Here is a 19,531-nt window from a genome sequence, read left to right on the forward strand (position 1 = left end):
AGACCCCCCAGACCCCATAGACCCCCCAGACCCTGCAGACCCCCCAGACCCACCACGCGCTGGGCTGCTGCTGGTTCCCTTCTCCTCTTCACACGCCTCACGCTGGAACCACATTCATTGGGGCACACACACACACACACACTCACACATAAAGACACACACCCACTCATACAAGCTCTGACGTGAGGATGCACGCACACAGAAACACACAAAAACACACGCACTTACGCAAGACGTACCGACACATATACTGTATAGACACATGTTACCACATTCATACACAAAAGCACACCCACACAAACAAACTAATGCACAAACATTGAACTCATGTTTATACAATTAAAAACACCCACACATATCGTGCACATACACACTGCCACACACACACACACACACGTTCTCGTCATTGAAGACAATGATAGCTCTTATTGCCTTTGCCAAGGATTATAGAGTAGTCTGCTAGCTGATAAAAGTATCGAGAAACCAAAATATAACGCAAACAGCAGTGAGTTTGGCACATAACCCGACTAATTCTCAGCACGTCTCTTATTAGCACTATAGCCTTATTTTCTAGTGGCTTCTGAGTTCTCATCTCCATCAAAACTAGACCCACTGCCAATTATTTGGATTTGTCATTAAAGGATTAGCTATTTAAGGCTCACCGTATACTTTGTTTCAGTGCATTGCTGATTTCTCTCCATCTCCCCCTTCTCCCTCCTCTCTCCCTGGCTCTCTAACGCTCTCTGTCTCTCGCTCTCTTTCTCTTGCTTCCTCGCTCAAACTCTCGAACACCTCAACACACTCAACGCCTCAACACACCTCCTCCTTTTACCTACCTCCTTACCTCCTCATCCCACTTTGTCTCATATCGACCAACTCCTTTCTGTCCGTCCTACATCTTCCCCTCCTCCTCCTCCTCCTCCTCCTCCTCCTTTTGCTTGGCAATTTCCGACCAGAACCTAATGGAACTGAATATTTGAGAGAAAAAAATCCTAAAAGATGATGAGCCGGTCATGGAGTGTGTGTACCTGGACTATAAGCTGCACGGGAGCAGATAATGGGGTGAAATTTGTCAAGCGTGTGATAAGCGGCACTGCTTTTTTTTTCTGTTAATTCTGAGGACAGTTAAACATGACTCCTTCTAGTGATGACTGTCAGCAGTCTATGAGGACAGACAGAATGACGATCTGTATAATGTGTGTGTGGCGTTGGGGGGGCTCTCGTTCCACCACTACACCGTGGGTTTTTTAATAGCTTCATTATTATTAATGGCCGTCCATTTGCTTATCCAGATTGTACGTTTGGAGTGGGTGTGAGCGGTAGGCCTGAGCGATGTGATAAAGGCCGGGTAATTACAAACCCAATTATTTCCTTTCAGATTTCATTTGTTTGACAGAAACGTCCCAGTGCCACCCGCATTGGGAGAGAGAGAGAGAGAGAAAGAGAGCGAGAGAGAGAGAGAGAGAGAGAGAGAGAGAGAGAGAGCGAGAGAGAGAAAGGGAGAGAGACGCATGAGGAGTGGTATGCACTGACACCTCCGAGATTTTACTTCTTTTTTTATCACTCATTCACTCTCCCCCCCTCTATGTTGCGTAACATGACAAAGATGATCGGGGGGGGGGGGAGAGTCTCTGCCAGAGTCCTACTGCTTTTAAAAATCTGGTCTTTTGTAGCAGTTCACCTGTTGATCCTGAGTGGAGTGACACTAAGCGGTGGAGGAGGAGACGCCTGGCCTGTCCGGGGCTCGTTGTCGTTAGGACGGCTGCCTTCAGCTCTTTATTTCAGTTTGAATTTTCTTATTCCGATTTTTCCTCTGCTTCCGTCATCGAATGGGCCTTAAAAGGTCGGCGCTGATTCAAGCCCAATAATAACCATACAATCATAACCATACAAAAATAGCTAGTTGTACGATGCTGAGTCATATTTCCCTTTGAGTTTTTCATAATTGAGCCGTTTTGATTGCGTCTGCCGGATGGAAGCGGAGACGCAAACCGATACACCAGAGTTAGCGACGGCTGGGGTTATTTTTAAACACACACGTTGCACTTGAATGCATGTCGCAATCATGACAGATCAAACACAGGGATCAGAGCCTGCCTTCCCCCCCCCCCCCCCCCCCCCCCCCCCCCCCCCCCCCCCCCCCCCCCCCCCCCCCCCCCCCCCCCCCCCCCCCCCCCCCCCCCCCCCCCCCCCCCCCCCCCCCCCCCCCCCCCCCCCCCCCCCCCCGCAACCCTGTCATGACTGATGCTCCTGTTCAACCATGTTCTCCCCACCCCTCAACCCCCCCGCCTCACCCCACCCCACCCCTCACCCCATCCCTCACCTCACCCCGCCACACCCCAATTGGTTTGATTAGCCCGGCGAATCATCATGCAGCTCGGCAGCCATGTTTGTTCAAGACAAAGCTATTGTCCTAGATGCATACAATTATCCTTTTAATTAGTAATAATGAGTTTGTGCATGCTCCCATAATGAGTTCAGCCGTGATATGTGTGGCGTCCTTAATGTGAGCCTCATCAAGATGTAACCAGCTCTGTCACTAAGTAGCCTCAGCTGTCACGCTGAACATCCTCACTGGTGTGGTGAGCAACGCTCAGGTAGATTGGCAGAGGAACTTAATTGACTCTGCAATATTCCCCAAGCTATACCTGTACGTGGCTGTCGGGTACGTCCGTCTGTCAGTCGGATGGCGTACACACACACGCACCGTGGGATTCGGTTGACATGTCGCAATGAATGAAAAAGGGCCAACGAAGATAATACAAATATTGAGGGAAACTGTTCAAATATAGCGCAATATTGCAATTCCTTCCATAGAAAGGATCCCACCCTTTGCTCGTTGCTGTCATGCATCGGGTGATAACTGATTATTATTTTATTTTTAGAAGTAGAGCTCCAAATTTTCTTCCTATAGTGTGTCTGTTGTGGTCCACTAGTCTTCTGAAGATGTTCTAGCAATGCCGTCGATGAGGAGGGCAGAGCAGCATATGTTTACTCTTTTTCAACAATTAGTTCAGAGGAGCAACTCATTTGTTTGCACAGAGCTAAATACATTGTTAGTTATGACAGTCAGTGGAAACGTACTAGCACTCATTCAGCACCAGTCCTATCTTGATGTCTTGTTTGTTTCCCATACCTGTGTTTACCCCTTCTGCAAAGAGCTGTCACTGGGTTCTGAGCGGGATGCGTTTGTTTTGCAGACACAAGCTGCCACAGAACCTTCCAATCGTTCGTTGGTCTCTGCATTAAACCTGTAGGTGTTAGCGATAGCACAGCTCCATTGCTGTTCTCCTCTCTGTGATGTCGACTCCCATTAAGAACGATATGAAAAATACCACAATATGGAATGCCGAACGCAGAATAAACACAAACGGGTGCCCCGATGGATGATATATACGTGAATAAATCCATGCAATGATCAAATTACCAACGGAAGGTCAGTGCAAGGTGGACGGGCTGCATTCTATCTCTGACATCCCTGCTGTTCTGAGTTGATGTTGCGGGGCCTCCACTGCCGCGGGCCCCGCTGCCGGGGGGCCCCACTGCCGGGGGCCCCCGCCGCAGTGCTGCGCTCACCTTGCCCAGGACCTCAGGATTTGCCAGGGGGCACAAGGAGTAGGGGAACCGGGGGGGGACCTTGAGAGGCTCCACCAGAACATGGATAATAGATCGCCGTACAGTTTTCAGATTCTCCTTCAGGCTACTAGGATGCAGGTGTTTATGTTGCAGTGTGCGTGTGTGTATATGTGTTTGTGTGTGTGTGTGTGTGTGTGTGGTGTGTGTGTGTGTGTGTGTGTGTGTGTGTGTGTGTGTGTGTGTGTGTAGTTATGCATGGTAACAGGAGTAAGCAGTGAGCGGTTGTTAACAGGATGCTGAACTGGGGGCGTGGAAAGTGTGCGGAGGCGCTGGTTGAACAGCGAACCGCCGATCGGTGTGAAGAAGCTTTCCGCTGCTTTCCAACGCACACAGCGCCGCGGAAACCCGGGTTCATCCACGGTTGTCTGCAGTCGGTATTGTTTCGTTGAGACGAATGCGGAGAGAGAGAGGAATAAAGGGAAGAGTGTTCGCAGCGCCGGGGGAACTGTGATTGCTGGTGAAAAAGCTCCCCGGGATCCGGTGGGTCCACCAACCCCCCCCCCTCGGAATACAAAGAGGAGGCATCACAGGACAGCCGCCACGCGCCTCTGGCTGACGAAAGGCAGCCCAAACAGTCTGAGACATCACTCCAGCTAGCCCTCTGTATCAGTGGAATAATTGCAGTGTGTGTACCCATGCACACGCACACACGCACACACAAACACACAAAAACACACACACTTGCACATGATCACATACAAGACACGTGTGCCCCCATAGACACACACACACACACACCTACACAGACCACACACTACACTCACTCACTCACAGTCATCCAACATATCCCTGTGGAATCAACCACCTGCAGTTTTGCGTTTGAATGTGAAAAAGGCCAGAAGACACAGGTCGTCCAGTAGCACCTTAACCGCTCTGGAGCATGCATTGAAAGACGTCAGCCAAAGGATTACATTTGTGAGTGTGTGTGGGTCTGTATGTTCAAGAGTGACAGAACTCGACGAGAGAAAGAGCGACGGAGTAATTGAGAGAGAGATAAAGCATATGTGTGCCTTATTATACCTGTATGGTAAATATATGTGTACGTGCGTGTTTTTTCACAAGCCATTGTGTGTATGTGTTTATGTATGTGCATGTATGTGTGAAAACGTAAGTGAGTTTGTGAAATTGAGTAAGTGTGTGTGTTTGTGTGTAGGTAGTAGGTAGTGTAGCAGGTGAGGTTGTACGAGGCTAGTGTCTGGGGGTAGGTGGCTGCGTGCCTGCTGGTATGTGTGGTTGACACCGTAGGTGGGTGTCCATGGTTATATGTGTGTGTTTATGTTTGTATGTGTGTGAATTGTCTCATGGATGTGCATGGTTGTGTGTGTGTGGGAGATAGAGTACGTCCTGTATCTGTGGGCGCGTGCATCTCTCTTCCACATCTCGGCTTTAGCATGCGTGTCTTTGGCAGCATGCGGGCGGAATAATAAGATCCATGCTAATGCTATTATACCCTCATAAAGGCAATACCTTGAAAAGGCATCGGCCACAGCAGAGGGGCAACACAACAGAGATAAAGTGAGGGAGCGGTACGGAGCCGACTGGGTGCTGGTTGCTGGCTCGGGGACTGAGTGAGTGGCATCCATTTTAGCCTTAATGAAGTTAGTGACCCTGTGAAAGGTGACACATTTAGCGCCTGGGGGATTTACACACTCCCGCTCTAAGGCCCCTGTTCAATATGGAGAGGACAGATTTGACTCCTTGCAAGCACATCAAATACAGCCCCCTTAATTTTATTCAGGGGGTGAAACCTGTTAATTTCCCTTCTTTTTTTTCTCCTTTCTTTCTCTCTCTCTTTCTTTCTTTCTTTCGCCCCCGCCAAAAAACAGCCCTTATTAATGCAGACACTGATGCTTCCGGTGTGGAAACGTCTGAATCTTAAAGAACGTGACTAAATCAAAGTACATGAAATTAAACGGGCGGCTGCATTAGGGAACATTTTAAAGCTTTGCTAGTTCATTTTGGTCACAGCAGATCTAGATTTAGATTTCACAGCCATAGATTCACATCACTGACGAGTGACGACCATATTCAGCTTATTAATTTGATTCATTCCATTAAACAATAAACCAGCTGACAACGAAAAGGGTTCAAAGTTTGGTGTTAAGACGTGGGGGGGAGGGGGAAGTGGGTGAATTAGAGCATACAGAAAACATCACGTGTTTGTGTGTGTGTGTGTGTGTGTGTGTGTGTGTGTGTGTGTGTGTGTGTGTGTGTGTGTGTGGTGTGTGGTGTGTGTGTGTGTGTGTGTGTGTGTGTGTATGTGTGTGTGTGTGTGTGTGTGTGTGTGTGTGTGAGTGAGTATGTGTGTGTGTCTGTGTGTGGTGTGTGTGGTGGTGTGTGAGTGATGGAGTGAGTGTGTGTATGGTGTAGTGTGTGGTGTGTGTGTGTGTGTGGTGTGTGTGTGTGTGTGTGTGTGTGGTTTGTGTGGTGTGTGTGTGTGTGTGTGTGTGTTTGTGGTGTGCGCGTGTGCGTGTGTGTGTGGGTGTGTGTGGTGTGTGTGTGGTGTGTGTGTGTGTGTGTTTGTGTGTGTGTGTGTGTGTGTGTGTGAGAGAGAGAGAGAGAGTGAGTGTGTGTGTGTGTGTCTGTGTCAGGCCGGGGTGGGCGGATGGGGGATGAGGTGGCAGAACTCTTCCACGCCATCGTTCAATTATTGACAGAGTTCTTACTTATGCAAATATGCTAAATTATTTCTGCGCGACAGCTTGAAGGCACGGGGCCCGCCAGGAACAATGTGACGTTCCAACGAGGACCTTGTTTCTTCTCGATCTTTCTGCCATCTCTCTGTCTCTCTCCTCTCTATGCCTCCTAGCCTCCTAACATAAGACAGTGGGTTCCTGGTTGCCGTGGTGCGTGCTGTTTCACATTCTAATTATGTGTCTTGACAGGTTTTATCGCCCAGGCTCAATGCTGAGACCCTCTGCCCCCCCCTATCCCAGCCTGATCACGCATGTGATGTCAGCGGCTATGTAATGAGATGAGATGGTTCCAAGGCTCTGTTCACGGCCCCCCACCCCTGGGCCCTCTCCTAGCCTTCCCTCCCTACAGTGCCTTCCTCCCATTAACACCCCCAAATAGTAAAAGAAATAACGAAAAAATAAATACAGTTGCAATTAGTGCTGTAATCCAGCCCGACCCCCTCCCGTATACTGGTTGTACCTTTCAGCTGGGCAGGCTGCCACTAAAGAGGTACACCGTGTGGAATAGCGTGGACGGCATATGATTGTTTAAATGTATTTGTTTATTTCTGTTGTGTGTGGGCTGTGTTACTTTGAGCAGATTTGTGTTCTCTTTAGGAGCCAGAGGGGGGGATCAAAGGGTTTGGAAGGTGCACTGAACTGACAGTGATTTAGATAAACAAGGCTTTGTTAAGATGTTCATTAAATATATAATACCTTAAAGCCAATCAGAGACGCAAACAGCAAGTCTTCTCCCCCCCCCCGCTATAATTAAGCCACAGGGAATTCTTTGGATATTGTAGGTAAACAGACAGAGTCCTGGGAATAGCCATGAAAATGTACCGCTCTACTGGGCTTTTTCTCATTACGAGATGAAATAAAACATTTATTACTGACTTTCATTTTTTTCCAAAAGGCTGACATTTCACAGGTCATCCAGCTGATAAGGTGACAACGTTGTTCCCATTGCATTACAATTCATCATTTCTCATTCAGCATCCACATCCCCCCCCTCCCTCCATCGAATCAACGATTGCCACTTCCGTTTGTTGGGTATCTGCTGAGTTCAGACATGCTGGATTTGACTAAGTCACTCTTTTCCCTCTCCCTCTCTCTCTCTCTCTCTCTCTCTCTCTCTCTCTCTCTCCTCTCTCTCTCTCTCTCTCCTCTCTCTCTCTCCCTCTCTCTCTCTCTCTCTCTCTCTCTCTCTCTCTCTCTCTCTCTCCCCCAATCTCCTCAGCCGTGGAGGTGAACCTGCAGAAGGCCCTGGCGGAGGCGTCTGAGAACTGCACCCAGGAGTGTCTGATCCTGGGCCACTCCGACAGCTGCTGGATGCCCCCGGCCCTGGCCCACTTCCAATCCCCCGGGAACAGCAGCACCAGCCTCGCATCCACCCCCCCCAGCGCCACCAGCCACTCAACCAGCGCCACCAGTCCCCATACAACCTCCACTGTCGCCGCCATCAACACCACCCAGGGCACCCAGTCCGGCACCCTGCCCTCCTTCGGCTTCCAGAGCTGGTCCCGGGGGGGCAAGGATAGCCTGAGCGGCATGGGGGTGCTGATGGACGGCCGGCACACACTGGGCCGCTCGGTGCCCCGCAAGGAGGAGCAGGACAAGGGCCTGGGGGGGGCACGGTTCTACAGCACCCTGGACCGGCACCACAGTAAGAAGGAGGAGCCAGTGAAGGTCATCCCGCTGGCCAGCTTCTCCTCCTCCGGCCAGCAGCAGCACGGCTGCGGCGGTGGCAGTGGGAACTTCTTGCACGAGCACCAGCTTTAAGCCCCTCCCCTCCTGTGTATAGTGGGGCGCCCCCCTTACTGCCCCCCCCTCACTGGGGCCCCCCTCACTTTGGCCCTCCATACTGGGGCCCCCCTCACTGGCGTCCTCCTCACTGGGGCCCCCCTCACTGGCGTCCTCCCCACATGGGCCCCCCTCACTTCGGCCCTCCATACTGGGGCCCCCCTCACTGGCGTCCTCCTCACTGGGGCCCTCCTCACTGGGGCCTCCTCAATGGGGCCCCCCTCACTGCTCGGGACTCCAGCAGACTGTGATCAATGAAGAGTGTCGGCGGATCATTTGACTAACTGTTCAGCATCGTCGGTAAACTGAGAGCGTCTAACACATCAGATTTCAGTCGAGATCATGTTCAGCAGATATATACATACACAGTATATATGTATATATATATATATATATATGGAATAAGAAAAAAAAATGAACTACTGTCGACCTCTCCTCAGGAACGGTCTTCACATTGCAGATCTAAGGATCATATATGGTAGTTCTATACCAAAGTATTATCATCACGGTAAAAAAAGAGAGAAATGTTGCTGCCTTTTTCTGACGTCAGATTTGATATTGATGAAAGGGCACAGTGCGTGACAAGTTCAGCCGAACTGTATCTTAGAGGACATTTTATGGGACGTGAACGGCATATTGTGCTAAATTGGGGCTTAATGTTGTTGTTTTGGGTGAGTGCTGGTTGCTTTATCTTTAAGTTCTAGTGAAGTATCGGCTTGTAGCTTACGACATGCGGAGCAGCTGCCTGCATGTTTTGGTAGAGGATGTCGCTTGTGTTGCGCCCCAATGTGTTTCACGGGTTTCTATTTTGGTCAGAGGACTATAGGAAGAAGGATAACGGGGAAAGAAGTCTACAGTGCGGAACTAGGCCAACGGAGGTAGAGCTGGTAATCTGAGGCATTCTATGTTAGGAGTATGTTTTACAGTCTGTTTGAGAGTTAACCACAGACACACACACACAAACGCACACACACACACTCACGCCTGTATGCACAAACATATGTTGCAACACACGCACAAACACAAACACACACACACACACACACACACACACACACACATACACACAAAAATACACACACGCACAAACACATAGGCACACGAAGACACGTATACACACACACAAACACATTATAAACACACATTAACACACACAAGATGTTTCCCTTATGGTGGTTGTTGAGACTCTGCCGCCTCTATTATGAACGTGCTCATTCCCAGCATTACCTCATTAGCTTAGCCTTGAAAGGCGCAGACAGATGCGCTTCGGAAGCTAACCATTGGTCTCCTTTTTTATTCTATCTCGCACATTCTCGATTTGGAAAATATCACTCTATTAGGTGCCATGGAGCCAATTACGAAATTCTTGCGATGTTGTAATTACTTTGATGTGTGAGCCTGGTCGCGTTCGGCATTGTGTTCTGGGAGGCTGTAGTCGGTTCCATAGGCAAGAAGCAGCTTCTCCTGGTAAGGAATGGCTGAAAAAAACTCAGAGAATAGCAGGGGTTCTTATTCATATTGTATCCACCGAAACCTCCACATCATCATTAAGCATTCTGATAACCTTCACATTAATTATAATTGAGAATCTGGCTTTTTCATTTCTCTTTATTTATTTTACGTATTTTCTCTCTCTCTCTCTCTCTCTCTCTCTCTCTCTCTCTCTCTCTCTCTCTCTCTCTCTCTCTCTCTCTCTCTCTCTCTCTCTCTCTTTACTAATCAGCTTCTCCATTTTTGTCAACGCTAGCTGAGCAACAGCGGGTCATAACGGAGGCGCCTGCAAGAATTCTTCTTAGGCTCCCTGCTTATAACTGCATGTCGATTATTTTAATGCTGCAGTCATTATAACAACAGGCAATGGCGCTATTTTTTAGGATCTCTCTGTGGGCTGCTTGACATCGCTGCATCACCACCTCTGTATTCACCATTTATGTATAATTCAACAAAATAGCCTTTTTGGTTCAGATGGGGCGGCCATGTTATTTTTCTTTATATGGGGCTCAATGGCTTTGCGGCAACAATTTCCCATTTGTATAAAATAGGACACACAGTCCTTCTCAAGTTTTATTGTAGTCCTAGGTGGCTAGCTAGTCTAATGTTGCATGGAATTCAAGTGGACTCCCCCTGTCCCTGCTGACATGCATATGGCTTATTTTTCTGTACGGATTTTCATTGCCGATATCTATAATGCAAAGTGCACGGGGGAAAATGCATGCACTCTCTTAGCTGCCCCATCTCTTACTGCTAACGCTCTCTAGATCAGTCAAAGGGGCATTGTTGTCAAGGACAAGTCAGGGAAGCCAATTTAATGTCATTCAAAGTCACTTATGAAAATTGAAAAAGTAAACTTAAACTCAAAGCAAAAATAAAATGTCATTATTCATTGTAAGATTATGAAATACAAAACATCATTGGGCGATTCATTTTATTGAATTGTATTTCTTACTTTCGCATTGTTTATTTTTATTCATAAGAGCACGCATAAATTCTTGATGTCCTTTTTCGACTTTAGATTTCTGACCAATACAGAAATACAAAACCAGATGCTCTGGATGCGTGTTTCAGAATTAGTTAGAGAAAAGCTTCTCTCTCTCTCTCAAAACATACATGTTCAAATCTTATTTAGTTATTTTTTTACTCATTTGATCCAGAACCTGACCTCTCTCTCTCTCTCTCTCTCTCTCTCTCTCTCTCTCTCTCTCTCTCTTCTCTCTCTCTCTCTCTCTCTCTCTCTCTCTCTCTCTCTCTCTCTCACTCTCTCTCTCTCTCTCCCTATCTCTCTCTCTCAGTTTTTTATTGTCTAACGGTGGCATTTCAACAAAACGATAAGTGAAGAGGTTGCCATGTAGCTAACAGTAGTTAAGTACTCCCATGGGTCGATGTCAGACATTGTAGGCTTACTCTACGTAATCTAAAGTACTCTAAAATACAAATTCCTCTTATGTCAAAATAAAACGTACCTCCAAATAAAACGTATTTCGAGATGTGCTAAAAAAGGAAACTATAAAAATTATTAAAAGATGTCATGGCAAACGGAGGCACATATTGGCAGTTTGTAGAAGTGTGCGTATTTAATCAATTTTGATTGAACCGGTTGGTTGTTTTTGGGGTTAACTTTTTTCATCTTTGTTGATTGATATGATTCAATTTCATTCCAACTTGTAAACATGCAATATGTTATAAGGTTATCCGCATTAGACGGTCCCTACGATATGATCGTGTCTGAAACACTCAATGGAACGAGAAGAGAATCATCGCCATTTTTGAACGGCAAAATTCTATCTACGTTTTATTAGTTTGCATGAATAAGCACCTATTGTCATGTCTTCATTGTTGATACGGTCCCATTTAAATCGATATAAAACTATAGAAATAATGACAACTCAAATGTCCAGACCTCCTTAAGGTTGTTTCTTAAAAAAAAATTGTTTGGTTTGGTAATGAACTGAAAAAATAACTCAACTGTTCCTCAATCACTGTGTGTCATGAGGAAATAGCACCATGTGGTCTGGACTTCGTTCTCTTTGAGCACTTGAACTCTTGTACTTAAAGATCATTGCCTTGTTAGAAACTCCCCACACTGCTGGTGTTTAAACGCTTGAAACTCTCTTGTCTTGTCTGTCTTATTCTAGTCAAAGGGAAAAGCAGAAATGCAACACATTGTACACGTTAATGTTTGTGAAGGGTACGCTTCAAAAAATGCCTCCACGTACGTGAGAATATTTGTCTCCGGAGGTGATTGAACCTTCATCTTACACTGTACATAGCGGCACCTTTAACACCCGGCACAAAACGTCCGGAAAGTATTCGGAATGACTGAAGTGAGAGAGGAGTAGCTCCGTCAAAACAAGACAGACAGGAAAGGTTGAGACAAAGATCTCTGATGTTGATGTTAATGGATACATATGCATATTATTAGGAGAAAGTATGTGTGTGTGTGTGTGTGTGTGTGTGTGTGTGTGTGTGTGTGTGTGTGTGTGTGTGTGTGTGTGTGTGTTTGTGCGTGCCTGCGTGCGTGCGTGCGTGCGTGCGTGCTTGTGTGTGTGTGTGTGTGTGTACATGTGCTTCTGTGTGTCTGTTTTTGCTTGGGATTGCCACTCTTATTACCTTTAGTGTGGGTGCACAGGTGTATGTATACTGGCATGCACCTTCCCACCCAAATACTTTCTGTACACACATGTATCTTGTACAAAAACAGACTGATATAAAACATGCTATATAAGATGTAAGTAAATGCCTGTAAATTAGTCATCAGTGAGTGTGTGTCAAGGGTTGCTTTGGAGAGGAGCTCGGACTGCTTGCCAGTGATTCTGTATCGGTAGGTTAAAGCTATACAGTATGTGTTGTCATGCCTTTGTAAGATATCTCATTCAAAACGCGGAAAAAAATGACCTTCAATATGGTGAAATGATTTTTCTTGTTATTGAAGTTTACTTGAGCCATTAAATATTGAGTCCTCAAAAACGTCTGTTTGTGTTTCTCATTCTCGTAAGTAACCAGTCAAATATGAAAATTTTTGACTCTAATTATATTACTTATTTGTGTGGTTGGGATTTCTCCTCACGTTATTATACAACATTATGTTGTATAAACGATGTGCTAACACATGCTTACCTTATGATGTGAAACGTGGTGCTAACACACTCTTACCTTAGGATGTGACACAAGGTTCTAACACACTCTTACCTTAGGATGTGAAAGAAGGTGCCAACACCCTCTTACCTTGGGGCTCTCAAGATTTCTCCGGCAGCACTAGTTATGAAGCTCTTAGGGAAACTGAAACAACCATGTTTCCTATTATTCTGATTCTCTTTCTCATCTAACAAAGTTAGCATAGGGTTTGAGATTGACAGGAAACGGAATATAAATCGTATGCTTATCGTCACAAAATGTGTTTAAATTCAGAATGGATCGCATTTACATTGCTTTCTATTGAAGCTAATCATTCTCTCTGCAGGTATTGGGTTTACTTAGGCAAATGCCTTCACACACTGATGCAGGTTGTAACCATGGCGATGCAACAACCAACTGGCTCCTCCGTTTGTCAGGTTTCTGGTCTGATGTTTCTGATGTTTGAATATATACATATACACACACACACACACACACACACATGCAAACAAGATGGCCAAGGAAGCAATTTACAATTTAAATAAGGTTGAAAAAACATCCAGAATTATTTGATGAATAGCGATGATTTGTTTCGTGACTTCTGCAAACTTAAGATGTAAGACTAAAACTGGTAGTGAAGTAGTGAAGCATCTGTGTGTCCATATGCTGCCCTAGTTTGCCACGGAAAGATAGACTCTTGGAGAGAGAGAGAGTGAACGAGAGAGTTAGACTTCCATATGCGCTCTCTCACAATCGTCATCTCTGAGCAATTTATGTTGTTATATTATCACTTTATTTTCCAATCCAGTACACATAAACAAACCAAACGAACAGAAAACAAACAAAATAAATCAGCAAATAAATATCTGAATCCCACGGGAACATGTTGTGACATTCCCCTTTTCCTTTCTGCGTCAGCGGACACCGGGGACGGCTCCCGTGGGGATGGCTCCTGTGGATACGTCTGTCAGTCCTAGATTTGATCTGTTGTCCGTTTGTTCGTCCGATTCCCATCCTTCTGTGTATCCATCCATCCAGCACGTCTCCCTGTGTCTCCACAGCAACTCCCGCTTCACCCATCCCCTCAGGCCGTGTTCTCCCTACCTGAGGCCTGCCCCGCTGCCTCACTGGCGCCTCTCTGCACCTTACACATGGCCCTTAGAGGAGGAGGAGGAGGAGGAGGAGAGGGAGGAGGAGGAGGAGGAGGAGGAGGGGTGGGGAAGGACCCCTTGGCTTGTCTCCCTGCCGCCCCCCCCCTACCCTCATGACAATGGGACATGACAGAATGTACCGGGGGAAAAACAGACTGAACCTGTATTACACGAAGAGTCATGTCATGTTACCGTGAATGGTGTACCGAGGCTCAGTTTGGGGGGGGGGGGGGGGGGGGAGACGGTGTGGGTAGTTGCCACACATCCACCGACAATATCTGCACAACAAAACGTGGCACGGCCTCAACACAATGTTTTTCCACGTTAGTTACACACCTAACGCTATGGCTACGTGAGCTGAGATAGCCTCCGCGACGCGGCTTGGCTAATGATGTTGATAGGGTCCACAGCGACAGCTTACACCGTACAAACGCAGCGTCTCCAACTGCTCATTTGGCGTGATCACGATCGCAGGCTGTAGGTGATGTTAACCGGCCATTTAATGATTATTATGTGACACATATGTTGGTGTGTATGTATGTAGACCTTTCCATGTTGTTATTGTTTTTTTTTTTCTCCTGCCTAACAAGCTAACTGTGCTTATTCCAGCCGGCTCTGTCGTGTGACGGGAGCGGCCGTGGAACATACAGCGCTCGTCAAACATGGCGCTCATTTCAATTTGTAATTAAAGCGACCATCAGGTACCTAGAGGCTGTTTAGTCAACAGCAGGCCACTAATTACTCCAAGATGACCTTTGGAATAATATCCGGTGAATTATTCATAGTTCAGAAAATTGCTTTAGAGACCCCAATGCCAACGACATTCAGGGGACAGGATAGTGTACACAGAGAGAAATAAGTGCAGCTCTCTGTGGTGAACCTGGCCATGAAACCAGGTGAAAGGCGCTGGTTTCTTGTATGGGAATGAGATGATTGTGATTAGCAAAAAATTTGTATATAGTAGAATATGAATAGAAAATTAATCATTCCAAGGTTTATTTTCACAGTGTGCCCATGCAGCACCGACGCCCCACTGCGTGTTTGTGTTTGACACCTTAATAACACGCAATAATATCCCTTCATTTTTCAGAGTTAACCAAACCTAATATTACTCACTGCTGCTATTCTAATACAGGTGTGCAATAACTACTGATTAAACTAGAATTACAATATGAATCCAACCAGTGTTTGCATGCCTGGTGCACAGTTAATAACGAAAGAAAACATATACGTTCATATCAGAACAAAGAAATATTCAAAACATCACCGCTTTTATTAATTCAGCAATATAGCTGGAATTTCCTTCCTTTTGGTGCACAGGTTTGATATTATATTTGAACAGCATGAGAGACACATTCTTTGTGAAAGGATGGTAAGTATTGTGACTAACAGAAAGGAGCTTCAAGACACCTCACCAGAAATAAAGAGGAAATAGTTTCTGCTCAACATGCTGCTTCATATTTCTGGCACAGAGTCGCTGCCCAGCGCTCGGCTGGCTTAAGACTGACCGGTCCTTAACCACCAGGGCATCACTCACAGCCTGGGGACGGGCAGCAGGAAGCCTCTTAGGGCATAAGCCCATATTGTCCTTGAAATTACCCTGCGTTATAAATATTTCACGAGCAAGAGACATTTACTATGCTAAGCTGCAACATTGTGTCGCACTGAATTTCCAAAAGTGCATTGAACCTTAACCTTATATGCAAGACAGTTCAATGGCAAAAGTAGGAAGAAATAACAAAATTTTATATATGAACCCTTTGGACTGGAAAACAAGATGTCCAACAATCATAACCTTTGCCCCCTCCCACCGCACCCACTCAAACACTCACACACACACACACAAAGTAGTATTCACGCAAACGCGCACACGCATGAACACACACACACACACACACACACACACACACACACACACACACACACACACACACACACACACACACACACACACACACACACACACACACACACACACACACACACACTTTGTCTCTTGAATGCAAAGTAAGCTTTCACAGTTTCTGCAGTTTGCAGAACACTTATTTTTGTCTGTGTTGAATACTTGCAACACTTTCAAAAGAGAGGCAAAAATCTATGTTTTTCTTAGTGCCAACACCTCCTTCTGAAACACCCGTCTGCTGTCTGTCTAGTAATAGGCAGAAATATCGTTTCCTTTCGCTTACCTGAATTCCCGTTGTTTTTTAACAACCATAGTCATCTTTTCTGCCTAAAACCTCTTTATTATAGGACCTCGAGGCGAAAGATCTGCCTTGCATTTAAGATGTTTAAACAAAGACGTTTAAAGAAAAGGATAATGGCAGCTGATACTGTCACAAGGGGTGCAACTAAGCAGCAGTCAAGGCTGTTTTTTTGGTTTTAATGGATTTTCCAACAACCGGCGCCAAACCTAGGCATTGTACCTGCCGTCTTCCATCGAAGGACATCATAAAATAGAATAAAAAATACCGTTATTACTTTTGGCAGTTTCATAAGGGATTTCAGCAAGAAGTAAAAAATCCTCGAGAATATTTCCTTCCTTGTCCTTTAAATTACAAAACAAGAAATATATAAGAGACTTGTTTCACATATCCACACCACCATAACCACACAATTTGTAATATACACTTGGAAGCTTTGGAAAATATCAGATATCCAATGAATTTGTTCTGAAAGCCTAAAGACAGTAGATAGCAGATAGCCATAGAGCCGCATTGAAGTTCAACACACAAACGTAACGCTTCTTTCAGCTCAGCTCCCTGGAGCTCCTCCTGCATGGAGCACATTGTCAGAGCAGCTCCACCGGCACGCCGCCTCCTCCTGCTCCTCCTCTTCTTCGTCCTCAACCTCGTTCTTGCTATACTTAATGGCAACATCAAACTAAAACAACACTGTTGACATTCACCATGTGATGTGTTAGGGTTTTATATATATATGTATATATGTATAGATAGATAGATAGATAGATAGATAGATAGATAGATAGATAGATAGATAGATAGATAGATAGATAGATAGATAGATAGATAGATAGATAGATAGATAGATAGAGTGATAGATAGATAGATAGATAGATAGATAGATAGATAGATAGATAGATAGATAGATAGATAGATAGATAGATAGATAGATAGATAGATAGATAGATAGATAGATAGATAGATAGATAGATAGATAGATAGATAGATAGATATCAACCTACTTCCCTCTCTTTCCCCATCCCTTCTGAACTCCCCCCTCTCCCCTTCCCTCCCTCCCTCCTCCCTCCATCTCATCTTCTCTCCCTCCCTCCCTCTCTCCCTCTCTCCCTCTCTCCCTCTCTCCCTCCCTTCCTATGTGATCTATCAAACACATAACTTAAATTCCCAACCAATTGGGAATTCTCCTTTGGCTCAGGTTTATGTTTGGATGACCAGGAACAATGTGGCAGGATAAAAAGAAAGAAAGAGAAAGAGGGAGAGAGAAAATCAATAAGGCAATTATGTGTTCAGATAATGGACATCAATGTGTTATTTGGAGTGCCTGAAAAGGAGATGCAGCATAAAGGCAATTGAATACTGCAAACATGTTCATCTCCACACATCTAAGGTGTCATGCTTGAGACACAAGGAAGGCTCTCTTTTGTCTCATAAATTAAAAAAAAGCACCCAAGATCAGTGCATGATTCTCTCAGAGAAGTAAACAATAGAGGTAGTACAATTACAATTGCATTATTTATCATTGTCCTGTTATCTAAACAAAATACCTGGTGGGAACAACACAACTATATAATTGAAGCCATTACCTAATTGGAATTGCAGCCTGTAGGACAAGTGGACAAGAAAAAAAGGAATACACACACACACACACACACACACACACACACACACACACACACACACACACACACACACACACACACACACACACACACACAATCAGGCGCAACAAGATACACACAAACACAAACACACACACAAACAAAATCTCACACACACACACACACACACACACACACACACACACACACACACACACACACACACACACACACACACACACACACACACACACACACACACACACACACATCGTCCTCCTCGGCCTTACCTACTCATCAAGGTGACTCCTGCGCTGTCGGCTGCCGACGGTCAGAGATCTGCTCCATGATAACCGGCGCCTGCCGCTCCAGAGATCATTGGTTTGACAGCCGTGACAACGCCCCAATGACAGCTCTCATTGGGCCATGATTAATGAGTGACACGCCATCGCCCTTCCCCGAGCGCCATGCAAATGCAACACCGAGGGGGGGGGGGATGTGGAATCATCCTAATATGACACCTAATTGGACGCAGGAAGCCTCACGTCTAGCAGCGTGGCTAATAGAGGGCCGTCCACTGCTGTCACTGCCGCTATTGGAGCTAAGCTAACTGGGGTAGCACCGCAGAGATGATGAAGAGACGCGACGCAGACCGAAACCACATGATTAGCAGAGCAGCGGCGAGGCTGACCCAGGACCGCTGGAGTGCATATGTGATGATTCCAGACACATATTCAGTAGAGCAATGTTGCATAAGCTAATCAATCAATCAAACAAAGAAACAAGAAACATCTCTCTCTCTCTCTCTCTCTCTCTCTTTCTCTCTCTCTCTCTCTCTCTCTCTCTCTCTCTCTCTCTCTCTCTCTCTCTCTCTCTCTCTCTCTCTCTCTCTCTCTCTCTCTCTCTCTCTCTCATCTCCATCTAACTAGGATTTACAACCTTATTTCTGAACCTAAATAGGAAAAAAAATGGTGTGTGTTCAGTGGTGAAGACACATAAATTGGAGCTGTGAGCGATCTGTTCCACGTGAAGAACGACGTGTCCCGGCAGACTGAACATTCATGTATTCTGCCGTTATGTTCCGCCGTCGGATGCGTCTGAAATTAGAGGATTTCGCGGAGCAATACAGTAGCTACAGATGGGGATCCAAGTTTTCTGTTCCATCTGTTCCATCGATTCTGAAACCATTAACGTTTATGATGATGTGCTCTGGGGGGAGGGGTGTATGTCAAAGAGGATTGGTTCTGTTAAAGATAATAGAATTACCATATGACAAATCAGGCAGAACTGAGTGGGGACATTATCAGCAAATAAAAATGATTATGTTGTCGACAGCACAGAGCCACGTTTTTTTTCTCTCCCACTGCCAGTGATTGTATAGTAGATATAATCAAGCATCAATATAATATACAAAAAACTCAGACAGCTTTCTGTGGACAAATCCAACACAAAAACAGAATGGGACTTGATGCAGTAATACACGTCGACATATCAATCAGCGCGCGGGGGGGGGGGGGGGGGGTATTAATAATTAAATGGTAAGAGCAATCGATAAAATCAAATAAAATGTATAAATAATAAAGCGTCTTGTCATATGATGGGGCCATTGGGCCGCGCCCTGCGTCTCCGTCCAGGTGGGAGAGTGATTGCCTAATCCACAGTCTCCCCATGATTGCGGTTGCAAGGTCAGCTTCAAGGCTTAGACTGATTGAGCGCTGTCTGTGTTTCTGCACTTCTTGGACTCTCTGATGACACCAGATGGACAGCTTGGGAGGGTTTTTCGGGCGGAAGTGTGTGAGAGTGTGTGTGCGTGTGTGAGTGTGTGCTTGCCCAGGTGTGCGTTTTTTTAATAGTAA

At 45.8% G+C, this 19,531-nt stretch overlaps 1 protein-coding gene across 1 annotated transcript in view; it reads left to right on the top strand.

Annotated features, from left to right (window-relative positions):
* Positions 1 to 8,093, top strand: part of pcdh11 (protocadherin 11) — a 146,371-nt gene extending 138,278 nt beyond the window's left edge. The window contains exon 7 of the mRNA XM_056600396.1: positions 7,552 to 8,093. Coding sequence (XP_056456371.1) covers positions 7,552 to 8,093 — 542 coding nt within the window. The remainder of the gene's footprint in view (positions 1 to 7,551) is intronic.
* Positions 8,094 to 19,531: the final 11,438 nt, after the last annotated feature.

Source organism: Gadus chalcogrammus, chromosome 10 (assembly GCF_026213295.1).
Source record: "Gadus chalcogrammus isolate NIFS_2021 chromosome 10, NIFS_Gcha_1.0, whole genome shotgun sequence".
Taxonomy (NCBI): domain Eukaryota; kingdom Metazoa; phylum Chordata; class Actinopteri; order Gadiformes; family Gadidae; genus Gadus; species Gadus chalcogrammus.